Here is a 13,044-nt window from a genome sequence, read left to right on the forward strand (position 1 = left end):
ACACCTGATGGCTTAATAGGACAGCTAAATCCCATCCAGTTCAATGAAATGATTGTTGTGGTGTCTGTTTAGGTGCTGTTTGTGTACCAGTTAGAACTTTGACACATGGGACAGTCACTTCATTGAAAAGAATTGGATTCAATCTGGTGTACTGACTAAATGGATTCAAGTCCAGTACTTGTTGGTATGGCAGCCTGGTGTACATCAGAATCCAGTACAGGAGAAAATACTGAGTAAGCAATGAGGTATCCAGTTCCATGGTCCATGGGAGCTTAAGGCTCTTGTTATTGAGTGACATCCTTGACCCAATGGTCAACCAAAACCGAAGTCCTTTTATTGAACTGTGAGAAGATATAACTTACAACAGCAACATCCTCAACTCCCCCTTCTCCAACAATAAAAAAATCAGAGGTAGCAGGATACTCATGTTAAGATTGTAAAAGACGCAGTAATGTTTCCATTTATAATTAGCATAGGTTGAAAGTTCTTAAGTGGAATAAAAAGTCTAATTGAGAGGTAATAATTTACAGTCCATGAAGAATTTGGATTTGAAAATCAGTTCTGTAGGCTGTAATCTCAAAAGACCTGCTTTGTCTGTTTTTTAGATCGAGCAGAGTGGAGAGATCCCTCCTTCATGCTGTAATTTTCCTGTGGCTGTCTGCAAGGACAAGATGTTTGTTTTCTCAGGACAGAGCGGAGCAAAGATCACCAATAATCTTTTTCAATTTGAATTCAAGGAAAAAGTGTACGTGCTCAATAATTATTCTTTCTAATTACTCTTATCCTTAATAAATGAGTGAAATTGTTATTACAATGCCAGAGATTTTAAGGAAAGGAAACTGGGGTCAGGAAAGATGTGATTTAGAGAAGGAACTCTCTTGTTTTCTCATCAAACCTTGATGCAGAAGTTCTTTGCCTTACCCAGTAGCACATTTGCTGCAAAGCTGGCCAGTTGGAAGCTGTAAAAATATCTTTATTGAATGTAAGGAATCATAATTGTAGTTTGAAAAAAGATTCATCATAACTTGTCATTAACGTATGATATAACTTTCCAATAAGAAGCCTGTTTCTTGATGTAGGCCTTTGCCTTCTGGCCACTGAATTGATTCTTGTATCGGCTGCAATCTAATCTTGTGTGTTCCTTAAAGACTGGAATATCTGCGCTCATGCTACCATTTCTGGAGCTGCTTAAGAATAAGCAATATGAATAAATGTCTGCTAACTACAGCACGCAGCTTTGCAGCAAAGTAATAGCCTACTGTCTCAGTTCTTCTCCTCCCTTCTGAAATTTACTGACCTGAACCAGATGCCCTGCATCACTTGCAATGGTAATTAGTTTGCCATGTAACTGAAGCTACATTACTAGATCACATACAGAAAGGCAGGACCTGGAGCTGTTTGAAATGTTTAGCTGTGGTTCAGCAGAGTAACAGGTTCTGCTTTGTTCTATCAAATGTTCTTTTAAGTGGCTATTCTAAAAAAACGGGTTCAAAAATTTCAATTGCTGACACAAAGTTGGTAGAGCCCAACACAAGGTTAGGGAATTAATTGTGGTCTAACTTTGATTTTATGGATAAGATGATGCGCCTTCTGCTGCTCAGTATTGAAGGGACATTTAACTGATTGCTGATGACTTACAAATTGACGTTCAGGTTTTATGACCAGTTACTAAATAATACTGTGGTTGCAGGTTTTCTAATGGATTTCCTGCACATGACACTGAGACTTGGCAAACCTCAAAGAAAATAATTTGAAGAACAATACCTATTTTTTTTAAAGCTGTGCAGCAAACTGACAAATACAAATATGAAGGTTATCTGGTTGTGTTTTGCTGCATCTGTGCATTCTGCTGAACTTCCCCATTACATTTAAATTAACCACTGGAGCTTGCACATAACACTTAAGAACAAGATGGATGATTCCCTTGTCGGGAATAAAATGGTCAGTGACCGTGCAGCAAGTCTCCCTTCCTGTTCGCAGAGTCTCATTTTAGGACTGTCCTCCTTATTGTATGAGGCCAGGCTTCCAACAGATGTGCTGGCATGAATGGGACACCGAGTTGCAAACTACAGCACCTCTTCTTATACAAAGTATTATCCAGTATACTTTCTCTCGACAGTCGTCTAGGCACAATAGCAATACCATGTTAGGCAAATATTTTGTTTCTAAGAGTGGACTGTTTTTAAAAAACCTGGAAGACTTGGTGCAGATGAAGATCATACTCATGACCCAAAGTGTTTTGGCAAAGTACACCAATTACAGTCTTTTTTTATTATTCATTCATAGGATGTAGGTGTGCTGGCAAAGCCTGCATTTATTGCCCATCCATAATTGCCCTTGAGCAGTTGGTAGTGAGGTCCTGGCAACTGACTGGCTTGCTAGGAGGCATTTAAGAGTCACCTACATTGCTTGGGTCTGGAGTCACATATAGGCCAGATCAGGTAGGAACGACAGATTTCCTTCCCAAAGGCCATTGGTGAACCAGATCTGTTTTTGTGACAATTTGGTAGTTACATTGTCACCATTACCAATATTAGATTTTTATTCCAGATTTATTTAATAAACTGGATTTAAATCCAAAAACTATTGTGGTGGGATTTAAACTCCTGTCTCTGGATCATTAGTCCAGGCCTGTGGATTGCTCATCAAGTAACGTAACTGCTAGCTACTGTTCCCAGTATAAATCATTCTTAATTCAGATTGTTTACAGTATAAGAACATAAGAAATGGGAACAGGAGTAGACCATTTGGCTCCTTGAGCCTGCCCCGTCATTCAATAAGATCATGGCTGATCTTCTTGTGTTTCGATTTCCACATTCCCATCTAACCCCGATAACCTTTGATTCCCTTGCCTATCAAGAATCTATCTGCCTCTGCCTCAAAAATATTCAATGACTCCGCCTCCACCACCTTCTGAGGCAGAGAATTCCAAAGTCGCACAACCCTCGGAGAAAAAAATTCTCCTCATTTCTGCCCTAAAAGGGCAATCCCTAATTTTAAAACAGTGCCCCCTAGTTCTGGACTCACCCACAAGAGAAAATGTCCTTTCGACGTCCACCCTGTCAAGGCCGTTCAGGATCTTGTATAGTTCAATCAAATCACCCCTCACTCTTCTAAACTCCAGTGGAAACAAGCCCTGTCTGTCCAACCTTTCCTTATTCCAGGTATCAATCTAGTAAATTGGATTAAATTAAACTAAAACTAATGTTTTGTTGCAAAATGAACAGGAAAGCAGGAAGTTTTTCAATCTTATGCTACCTGTTACACCATCGCAGCTGTCCTTTTTCAGTGTTATTTTGTATTTCTTTTCGTAACCGACCTCTGAATTTTTATTGCTGTATAGTACACTCCCAGTGCCTTATTTAGTAATGTTCTGCTCAACACATAGATACCTATCTCCATCCAAGATGTAGAAAATACTCTTGCTTTCAGTTATTATTTTCATGGATTAGTAATCTAAAGGATTGGATTAATAATCAAGAAAACATGAGTTAAAATCCCACATTTGAGAATTTGAATTCGGTTTTGAAAATTTTGGAGATTAAAGCTGGTTCAGTGGAAGTGACCTGACCATGAAGCTGTCAGATTATTGTATTAAAAAAAACCCACATGTTCAGTAATGTTCTTGAGGGAAAGAACCTTGCCATCCTTACTTGGTTTAGCCTAATATGATCCCAGTCCCACACACCAATGTAGAGTAGGAATAAATGGGTCTTTTTCCAAATGGCAGTGAGTGACTAGTGGAGTACCACAGGGATCGCTGCTGGGACTCCAGCTGTTCACAATATATATATTAATGATTTAGATGGGGGAGCTAAACATAATATCCAAAAATTTTCAGATGGGTGGGAGGGTGAGCTGTGAGGAGGTTGCAGAGATGCTTCAAGGTGATTTGGACAAGCTGAGTGAGTGGGCAAATGCATGGCAGATGCAGTATAATGTGGATAAATGTGAGATAATCCACTTTTGTCGCAAAAACAGGAAGGCAGATTATTATCAGAATGGCTATAAATTGAGAGAGGGGAATGTGCATCGAGACCTGGGTATCCTCGTACATCCTCGTCGTTGAAGGTAAGCATGCAGGTGCAGCAGGCGGTAAAGAAGGCAGATGGTATTTTGGCCTTCATAGCTAGAGGATTCGAGTACAGGAACAGGGATGCCTTACTGCAATTATACAGGGCCCTGGTGAGACCACACTTGGAATATTGTGTGCAGTTTTGGTCTCCTTATCTGAGGAAGGATGTTCTTGCTATTGAGGGAGTGCAGCGAAGGTTTACCAGACTGATTCCTGGGATGGCAGGACTGACATATGAGGAGAGATTGAGTCGGTTAGGATTATTTTCTCTGGAGTTCAGAAGACTGAGGGGGGATCTCATAGAAACCTATAAAACTCTAACAGGACTAGACTGGGTAGATGTAGGAAGGATGTTCCCGATGGTGGGGGAGTCCAGAACCAAGGGTCACAGTCTGAGGATACTGGTTAGACCATTTAGGACTGAGATGAGGAGAAATTTCTTCACCCAGAGAGTGGTGAGCCTGTGGAATTCATTACCACAGAAAGAAGTTGAGGCCAAAACATTGTATGTTTTCAAGAAGGAGTTAGATATAGCTCTTGGGGTGAAAGGGATCAAAGGGTATGGGGAGAAAGTGGGAGCAGGCTATTGAGTTGGATGATCAGCCATGATGATAATGAATGGTGGAGCAGGCTTTAAAGGCCGAATGGCCTACTGCTACTCCTAGTTTCTATGTTTCTCTGATTCTTAATTGCCCCCTGAAGTGGCACCCCACTACCTTCCTCAGGAAAAATAGAGGTGGATAATAAATGCAGGTCTTGCCCGTGATGCTCAAGAATGCGAAGGACTGGGTGATGCAGTGGATCAAATAACAGTTGCCTCTGAGTCCTGGGTTTGAATTCAGCTTAGCTTAATTGGATTTAAACTTTTTGCTTATAATATGAGAATTGAGTTTTTTATTTTAAAGCCTTAATTTTGAAATAATTCCCGTAAAATTTGCAGTCTTACCAAAATTATAAGGTTGACAGGTGTGTGAAGATTTTTGAAAATAAAGCAAATGCACACTGGGTTAAGTCATGTTTTCAGCGATTAGAAAATGGCTGTACTGACTGAGCAATGGATCCATGGCCTAGTCAACTGGTAACGTATTTCCCTTGTGTTTGGTGGTTCCAGACCTGCTCCCAGGTCAGTCCATTAAATTGAATACAGCTGTCCTTGTGTGTGATGTCAGTAAAGTGTCCTGGAGAAAAAAAAACAAAGTACCAGGGGGTTATTTGGCAAAGGGTGGAAACAGGCACTGAATGGCGGCTATGCTAATAACGCATGTCTGTTTCAAAGTCTGATTTTAGTACACAATCTGAGCAGGCTGACTGATGCACAGCAGCGGGTTTCAGCATAGCTTAGGGGCCGAGCGAGAAACTGTACAGGCTCTGTGATGTGGCACTGGGGGTCCTTACAGAGGAGGGATGTCCTGCACCCACAGAGTGGCCTCTGTCCTGCAGTAGCTGGTGCTGTTTTGCTTGGCCTCATGTCCTCCTGCCATTCTTCCGCCAGACCAAAGAGGACCCTTAGCAAGATATCCATGATCAAGCATTCCTTTTCTCCTGGTGACTCTTATAAGGTAGAGAAGCACAGAATTCACTTTTTGGGTGAAGTCCTCAGAATTTCTGGAATAAATGTTGAATGACTGGTGAAGTCTTGACTGTGTGATATAGAAAGACTCCTAGCATGTTTCAGAAGTCCATCCAGCTACTATAAGAGATGATATACCTTTAAGTAGTGCTCAGACTCCTCAGCAATCTCCTGTTTCCTCTCAGTCAGTTGGTCATGGCTAGTGGGAAGGTGTTGGGTCAAGGGCTGTCCACCAAAATGCCATGCAGCCTCATTAATAAGCGCCAGCAGGCAGTCTAAGTGGTAATCAGCCTATAAATGATCCTCTGGGCAGCTGTTCCTAGCACAAGACTCAACTCCTTTACTAAGGTGACGTCTGGCACTAAACATGGATGAAAACGAGGTTTCAGCTCAAGTCCATCTTGGCTGCCTTGGTGGCTCTTTTGTGTCAAAAGGAGCTGGAGAAAATTGCTCCCTGGATTTGTTTTTAATAAGCAAGTAAGCTTTCATTAAATGTAGAATATTTTAAATGCACAATTAAGTATTTTGACAAAATGTACTCTCTTTCTTCCCCTTTTACTTGTATTGAAGTGTTTTTTCAATACTGGAGGGATTTTCGTGAATACGTTTAAAATTGACCTGATATGAATGTCAGAGTAAAGGACATTAAAATTGTTTCATCATTTGATCGAATATATATGGTAGATATAGCTGAGATAACGTTTTGCACATTGAAGCAATATCCTCTGATAATTTATTTACTCTAGTTTTCAACAAAGATGGACTAAATATCTGACATTTAAAAATGAACTTCAGTGCAATTAAGATAATTCATCATGAGAAAGTTGAAACAAAATCTGACAGGAAAACAACATGATCAGAGTGTAGCTGATAATTCTGAAAAAGAATGTGAATGTGTCCCAAAATATTGGCAGGATAATAGTGTAGCAAAATCATGGTAGCAGTTGTGCCTGGGGTTCTAGCACGCAACAACTGGTATCAGGATTGGCAATAAGTGAAAGTCAGTTCTTAACTGGTCCAGCTTATTTTCTTTTTGAAGTAGAGAGGCTGTTCATCCTTTTGATAACATTTCTATTCAGATGATTACAATGGAATATGATTAAAATTGAGCTCATTTCATATTTTCACATGAAGTCCTGAACGTCATGAATGTTTCTGTGACAAATGATACATAAACAGGGTGTGTGCTATAATGCAGTTTTTGTACATTTGCCATTGAAAAATATATCTTTTGCTGTTTTCTGTTATGAGGTTACTGAAGAATTAGATAAAGCTCTTGCCTGTTGGTTTTAATGAAACTGAATTTTGAACTTCTGTTATATTATTGTATACCAGTATTATGAAAATACTCAAATAAAAAACTTAAAGTTGTATAATGGCTGATATAACTTGCACTAGAATTTTATTTTTAGTTGTCATTAATTGCAAATAATTTAAATTTGATTTGTGTTCTTATGCAGTTGGACAAGAATTCCCACTGAACACTTACTCCGAGGTTCCCCTCCCCCACCTCAAAGGAGATATGGCCACACCATGGTGGCATTTGACCGACATCTCTATGTGTTTGGCGGTGCTGCAGATAACACATTGCCTAATGAGCTACATTGCTATGATGTTGACTCTCAGACATGGGAGGTCATTCAACCCAGCCCAGACAGTGAGGTGAGTTGAGTACTCTATTCAAAATACATTTAGAAGAATTGTCCAATTTTCCTTGAGTTTTGAAATATTTTAATTGGTATGGCGTGATTTAATTTATTTCTTCAGTTTTTAAAGGGTAGCTAATTCAAACAATTTTAATTTGTAAAAGATGCTCTTTGAAATAACTTGCATTTGTTTCATGACTCCTGGCAGCAAGTGACGTTTATGTAGAATCTTTCCTTGCCCCTCCCTTAACTCAGTACCCCTGCCCATGGGCAGTGTTGAGCTCTTTTCCTCTTGTCATCGGTTACTTTCGTGCCTTTAGTGCAAGTGAGAGCACACATTGCTTATGACCTGCTTTTGGCTTTACAGTACAATTCCTCTTTCTTCCAACTACACCTTTCAGGGATGTGACTTTTTTTTGACATATCTCTTAAATATAAAAGCCCTTTGGTAACTCTTAGATGTCTTTGGTGAGTTTTGTTTTAATTCAATGATCATGGTTAATGTAGCTAGTTCATCGTGGTTCATTATGTCTTCTAAAAGATGTTGACAAGTGCAAAATCAATGCCTCTTGTGTAGATTGCTGCCCTGTTTAATTGCCTAAGTTATTTGTAGTAATTCAAGGAAGTTCTCAGTTTGCTAATGAAGAACACAGGACCTAAATTGAGCTATTTAATGCAGACATTTGCAAAGCACCAACAAGTTTTCTGAACCTCACACATAGTATTGCTTTTTGGATTATACTACATAACACAACACATTAGCTGTAATATATTTTAGGTTTGCAGAGGAAGTTTCATTTTGTACATTGGAGAATATACATCTGTGCAAAGAACATTTTCAAAAGATTAATTTTACAATTGATGGTGAATATTTTTGTATTTGACATATAAAAAGTGCTTTCACTTATTTCACTGTTCTTTACACGTCAAAAAAAATTGCAGTTTCTAGATTATGTTTTTCTTGGCCCAAACAATTGGTCATATCTATTCAAGAACAACACAGCACAGATAGCAGACAGCCCTTCAAAGCATCTAATTTACTCTTGAAATTCAGTTTTTCATATGTCCCTGACTACATTGGTTAATAGAAAGTGCTTGCAGTTACCTGTTCAGTAGGGGTTTTAATACTGTGCTGAGAGAGTGTAAGTGAGGGGGATCTCTCCTTTCTCACTGGTTAGTGGAGGGGAGTGAGCATTGTGCAGACGGTCAAACCAAGATTGTAATTTTGGAACAAAACAGAAAATGCAGGAAATACACAAATCGTTGACATTCAAAAAGAGAAAAAAAAATCAGATTATGACCTCTCGGGTGTATTAAAACCCATCTTTCACTTTGCAGATGATGACTGATCTCTGTATCTAACATTTACAATTTTTTATTCGCTTATTATTTTGGGGCTTTAAGCAAGCTCATGATGTGTCCAGGATCTTCCCCAACTCCGTTTCATAGCACACCACTCGGCAGTGTATTTGTTGAAATAGCAAAACTGAACATCATTCAGCGTTCTGTTCGCAGAATATTTCCTGGATGCAGTAAAGTAGAAACTTTTTGCTGTAAATTCAAGCCTGAACACTTGTGCGTTGTTGTGCTATAAGGTTGAAAAGATGAGGACTGCAGATAAAAAAAACTTCCTTCTAATGGAAAACTGCTGATCATAATATTACATCGAATATACAGCACAGAAACAGTCATTCGCCCCAACCAGCCTATGCCGTTTATAGTCCAAACATGTTGCCTCCTATACAATCTCCCTGTAATGTTCTATCTAATATGATCCTGTATGTCATGCCATTTTATACATGCCATTATATTCCATTATGTAAATCTAACTCAATCTATGTTTTACTGCTGTCAAAATACAGGGGAGCAACTTATACACAGAGGCAACGTATGATCCGGATTTTATGGTAAGTTGCTTATTCTGCTAGTGTTACACTTCATGTAAGTATAAAACACTGAATTTGTGGAGTTGACTCCTAGTTTAAGGAAATTAATGCAAAGTTTAGTAGGGAACAGGGAGGTTATGATGACCTACCAGATTGCAAATTGCCCCAGGATTGAAACTGGTACAGTGTGAAAGGTTGACTTTTCACAATATTTCCATGTTTCCCATGGGTTAAGGAAGCTTCTTTGTTCACTCATCAGTTGCAAGTATTGTCATTTTCTACACCCAGTATTTCCTCTGGAAGAGGAAGAACAGCCATTATCTGTACACAGAGCCTTGAAACCATTGTTTTGTGTTACCACTTTCATTAACAACACACCTTCTCTTGAAAGTGAAGAGACAGCAGTCTTGCAAATTTGTTTGTTTTGGCATTAAGTCAGAGGTATAACATTTAGTTACAGTACAGAATGTTTCTTCAGAGCCTTTGGGTTCAAGATAATGATTTCTTCAGTTACTTTATTGTGGTGAGGGAGGCACAGTGTAGCCTCAGGCTATTAACAAGTCCAACACTTTTTTTATATAAAAAAAGACTTATCCAGTGACTTTAGTGTTTTTGGGAACATGCACAGTTTGACAGGTTGCACCAGTTGAAGGAGGGAAACTGAATGTGTATTTGGGAGGAATGGGATGCAGACAGATAATTTTTTGTGGTTTTTGTGTCAAAAAAGGTTTAATATTCTATTTCTGCACTTGAGGCCGGAGTCTTTATTGCTGCAGCACATTCGCCTATTCTTTGTGAACTGCATTTCGTGTTTGTGTTTTGGTAAGTTATAGATATCTCTGTATCAAAACTTGAGCACTGTCCACAGTAACATTAGCCCCCCCAAAAAAGCTGAGGTGGAACACAGTGACTTCAGAAACTCCAATCACAGACCGCAGATCACCAGTGACATTGCAGGTATGGATTTTAGACCATATCTTGATGAAGGATTTACAGTGCGTTCTGAAATGTGGAAACTATGATGCATTTGGCACGTTTGATATATGCCACACACCAATGGGGCCACAGTCCAGTTATTCCTGTGTGGTCTTCTGTGCAAATGTGGGTACATCCAATGGTGGCAGTGAGTCTAAATGAATTGTAATACAGATTTCTGAGGTCTGGCATTTTCACTGCTCTAGATTCACACTAGCTTATTTAAAGCAACGAAAGTAAAAGCAAACTTACTAGTTTTGTTGTTTTAGCTTATCATGGTCTTCTCACACAGTTTAAGGTTAATCTCTGAATGTAGCTGCCAAAGACAACAGTTAGTAATGGACTTCATAAACATTTAACTCGGTTGAGGCTCAACAAAATGCTTTAATGCAACTCTGGGAATAAGATTGCTATAATAATATGGTTCACTAGGATTTGATTTATTTGTTTTGAAGCATTAAAGCTTCACATTTTATGAAATCTTGGACCACTATCTGAGCTGTTAGCAAGATTGATTGGAATGGGATGGCAGAAGTAATAAATGGAACATTAATATCCTGTACGATTTTTCCTTTTATCAAAAATCTGCCTTACAATTAGTTTTGGACCTTGCATTTGGTCCAGAGGTATGCTTTACATTGCAAGACCATGAGTTCTGAACTATCTGTTTTGACATCTAGTCTTCATAGGCTAGGAGCTTCAACTCAATTGGGATTTTGAAGGAAATGCAGAAGGACTTAAGCATTTTTCGTCCCTGCTGCACTTGGACTTTGAAGGCTGTCCTAGCTGAAGTTGTCATTCATCAGTTACAGATTGTAAAATTCGGATAGATTCTTTTTATTCCTTCATGGTGTGAGACTTGGAGGGGAACTTGCAGGTGGTGGTCTTTCCATGTGTATGCTACTTTTGCTCTTTTAGGAGTTTGGAGGGTACTGTCAAAGGAACTTTGGAGAGTTGCTGCAGTGTATCTTCGACATGCTGCCAAGGTGCACCTGTGGTAGAGGATGTGAATATTTAAGGTAGTGGATGGGATGCTGATGAAGCAGGTTGCTTTGTCCTGGATGGTGTCGAGCTTCTTAAGTGTTATTGTGGCTTCAATCATCCAGGCAAGCGCAGACTGTTGCAGCATACTCCTGGCATCAATAAATTCCAAACAAGTGGACACAAGCAAACATTGGCCTGGATTTTTCCTATGGCAGGCAGGGGCAGATGAAAGAGCACAGCAGTCTCCCTGAGGCAGCTCCGTGCCTCAGGGAGATTGAATGGATTTGAAAAAAATTAAAGAATCAAGTTAAAAACTTGTTCCCTCATGTGACTGTGTCACATGAGTTGGGACATGTTTGTAAAGGTAGGAAAATTCATTTATTTGTTTTATAAAAGCTTCAGGAAACCTCATCCTGCCCGTGGATGAAGTTTCCTGGAAAACGCGAAGGCCACTTGGGCTTTTCACCATCACCCCAGCCAACCTTGAGGTTGGACGGGCAGCATTCTTAAATACTTTAATTAATTTCGTAATGGCCTTAATAAGCCCTTAACATTTCAGCAGGCGCGCAGCTGACTCCGGCACCGCTCACTGAACGAAATATCACGATGATGTCAGGACACGTGCCCAACATCATCACGTGTCATTTTATGCATCAGCATGTCGGGCCCACCCCCAAATGCCAGCTGGAAGATTCTGCCCATTGTATTTGTTCAGTCATTCCATTGAACAGCCCCTTAAGGTAATCACCATCTACAAGTTCCCTTCCAGCTCACACACCAATCTGACTTAGAACTACATCACTGTTCCTTCAGTATCACTGGGTCAAAATCCTGAAACTCCCTATTTAATAGCACTGTGGGAGTGCCTTCATCATATGTACTGCAGCAGTTCAAGAAGGAGAGAATCTTCTCAAGGCAAGTGGGGATGGGCAATAAATGCTGGCCTTACCAGTAACACGACATTCCATAAATGGAAAAATGTGAGCTTGACTAGAACTAACCCCCATTCCCACCTTGCATGATAATTGGAAGTGAAAGGGTAAAAGTTATTGGTTGTGTTCAGTGTAGACAACCTAGTCAGTTATTTTAGTTAAGCTCAAGTATACTGTCCAGGTGGCATTAAATGAGCTTGGTGTACATCAGCGGGTTGTAGGCTTAGTACCTTAGAGAAAAGCTAGTTGCTTCCCAGAGAATGATCATGATACAGTTCAGTACTTAGCTACAAGGATGATTCACATGCAGCATTCTAGCACTATCCAGTGGCAGAGAAGTATTACTGCTGTCACATTATCACAAGAAGTAAATCATGTTTCACCATTTTGGCTGAAAGTTTTGATTGAAGCAAACCTGGAGCATTGTTGGATGGTGCGTTGGGTGGTTGAGCTAAGCAGGCATAAAGATTCAGCTACTGTAGAAACAACAGATGAAAATATAATGCAATTTCTTTCTTTTTGATATCCTTGCGCTGTAAAACAATTTCCTGGATGAGAGGGCAGACCTGTGACAATTCTGATTTCTCAATTATCTGCCAAAAGTAGAGTAAAAGCAATCTGGAGTAATGCTATCGCCCACAAATTCTCTCTTTCTGGACAAATGCTAAGTCTCCAAACAAAAACACAGCTGATATCAATACTCCCTTCACCTGGACCCCTCCCTCTGGATTCTTACCTTCTCTTGATCTTTTCATTGAGAACTGTCAGCATGACATTAGTCGTCTCAATTTCTATGCTCCTCTCACCCACTCTAACCGGTCTCTCTCTGAACTTGCTGCACTCTTGTTCTCTCAGGTCCAACCCTGACATTGTCATCAAACCTGCTGACAAGGGTGGTGCTGTTGTTGTCTGGCGCACTGACCTCTACCTCGCAGATGCTGAGCGTCAACTCGCAGACACTTCCTCCTACCTCTCC

The 13,044-nt window shown here is 39.8% G+C and overlaps 1 protein-coding gene across 4 annotated transcripts in view; it reads left to right on the forward strand.

The window, feature by feature from the left end:
* Window positions 1-13,044, forward strand: part of lztr1 (leucine-zipper-like transcription regulator 1) — a 142,883-nt gene that overhangs the window by 75,804 nt on the left and 54,035 nt on the right. For all 4 annotated transcript variants that reach the window (XM_041203307.1, XM_041203308.1, XM_041203309.1 and 1 more), the window contains exons 8-10: window positions 606-745; window positions 7,106-7,307; window positions 9,154-9,198. In XM_041203307.1, coding sequence (XP_041059241.1) covers window positions 606-745; window positions 7,106-7,307; window positions 9,154-9,198 — 387 coding nt within the window. The remainder of the gene's footprint in view (window positions 1-605; window positions 746-7,105; window positions 7,308-9,153; window positions 9,199-13,044) is intronic.

This window comes from Carcharodon carcharias, chromosome 13 (genome assembly GCF_017639515.1).
Source record: "Carcharodon carcharias isolate sCarCar2 chromosome 13, sCarCar2.pri, whole genome shotgun sequence".
Taxonomy (NCBI): Eukaryota; Metazoa; Chordata; class Chondrichthyes; order Lamniformes; family Lamnidae; genus Carcharodon; species Carcharodon carcharias.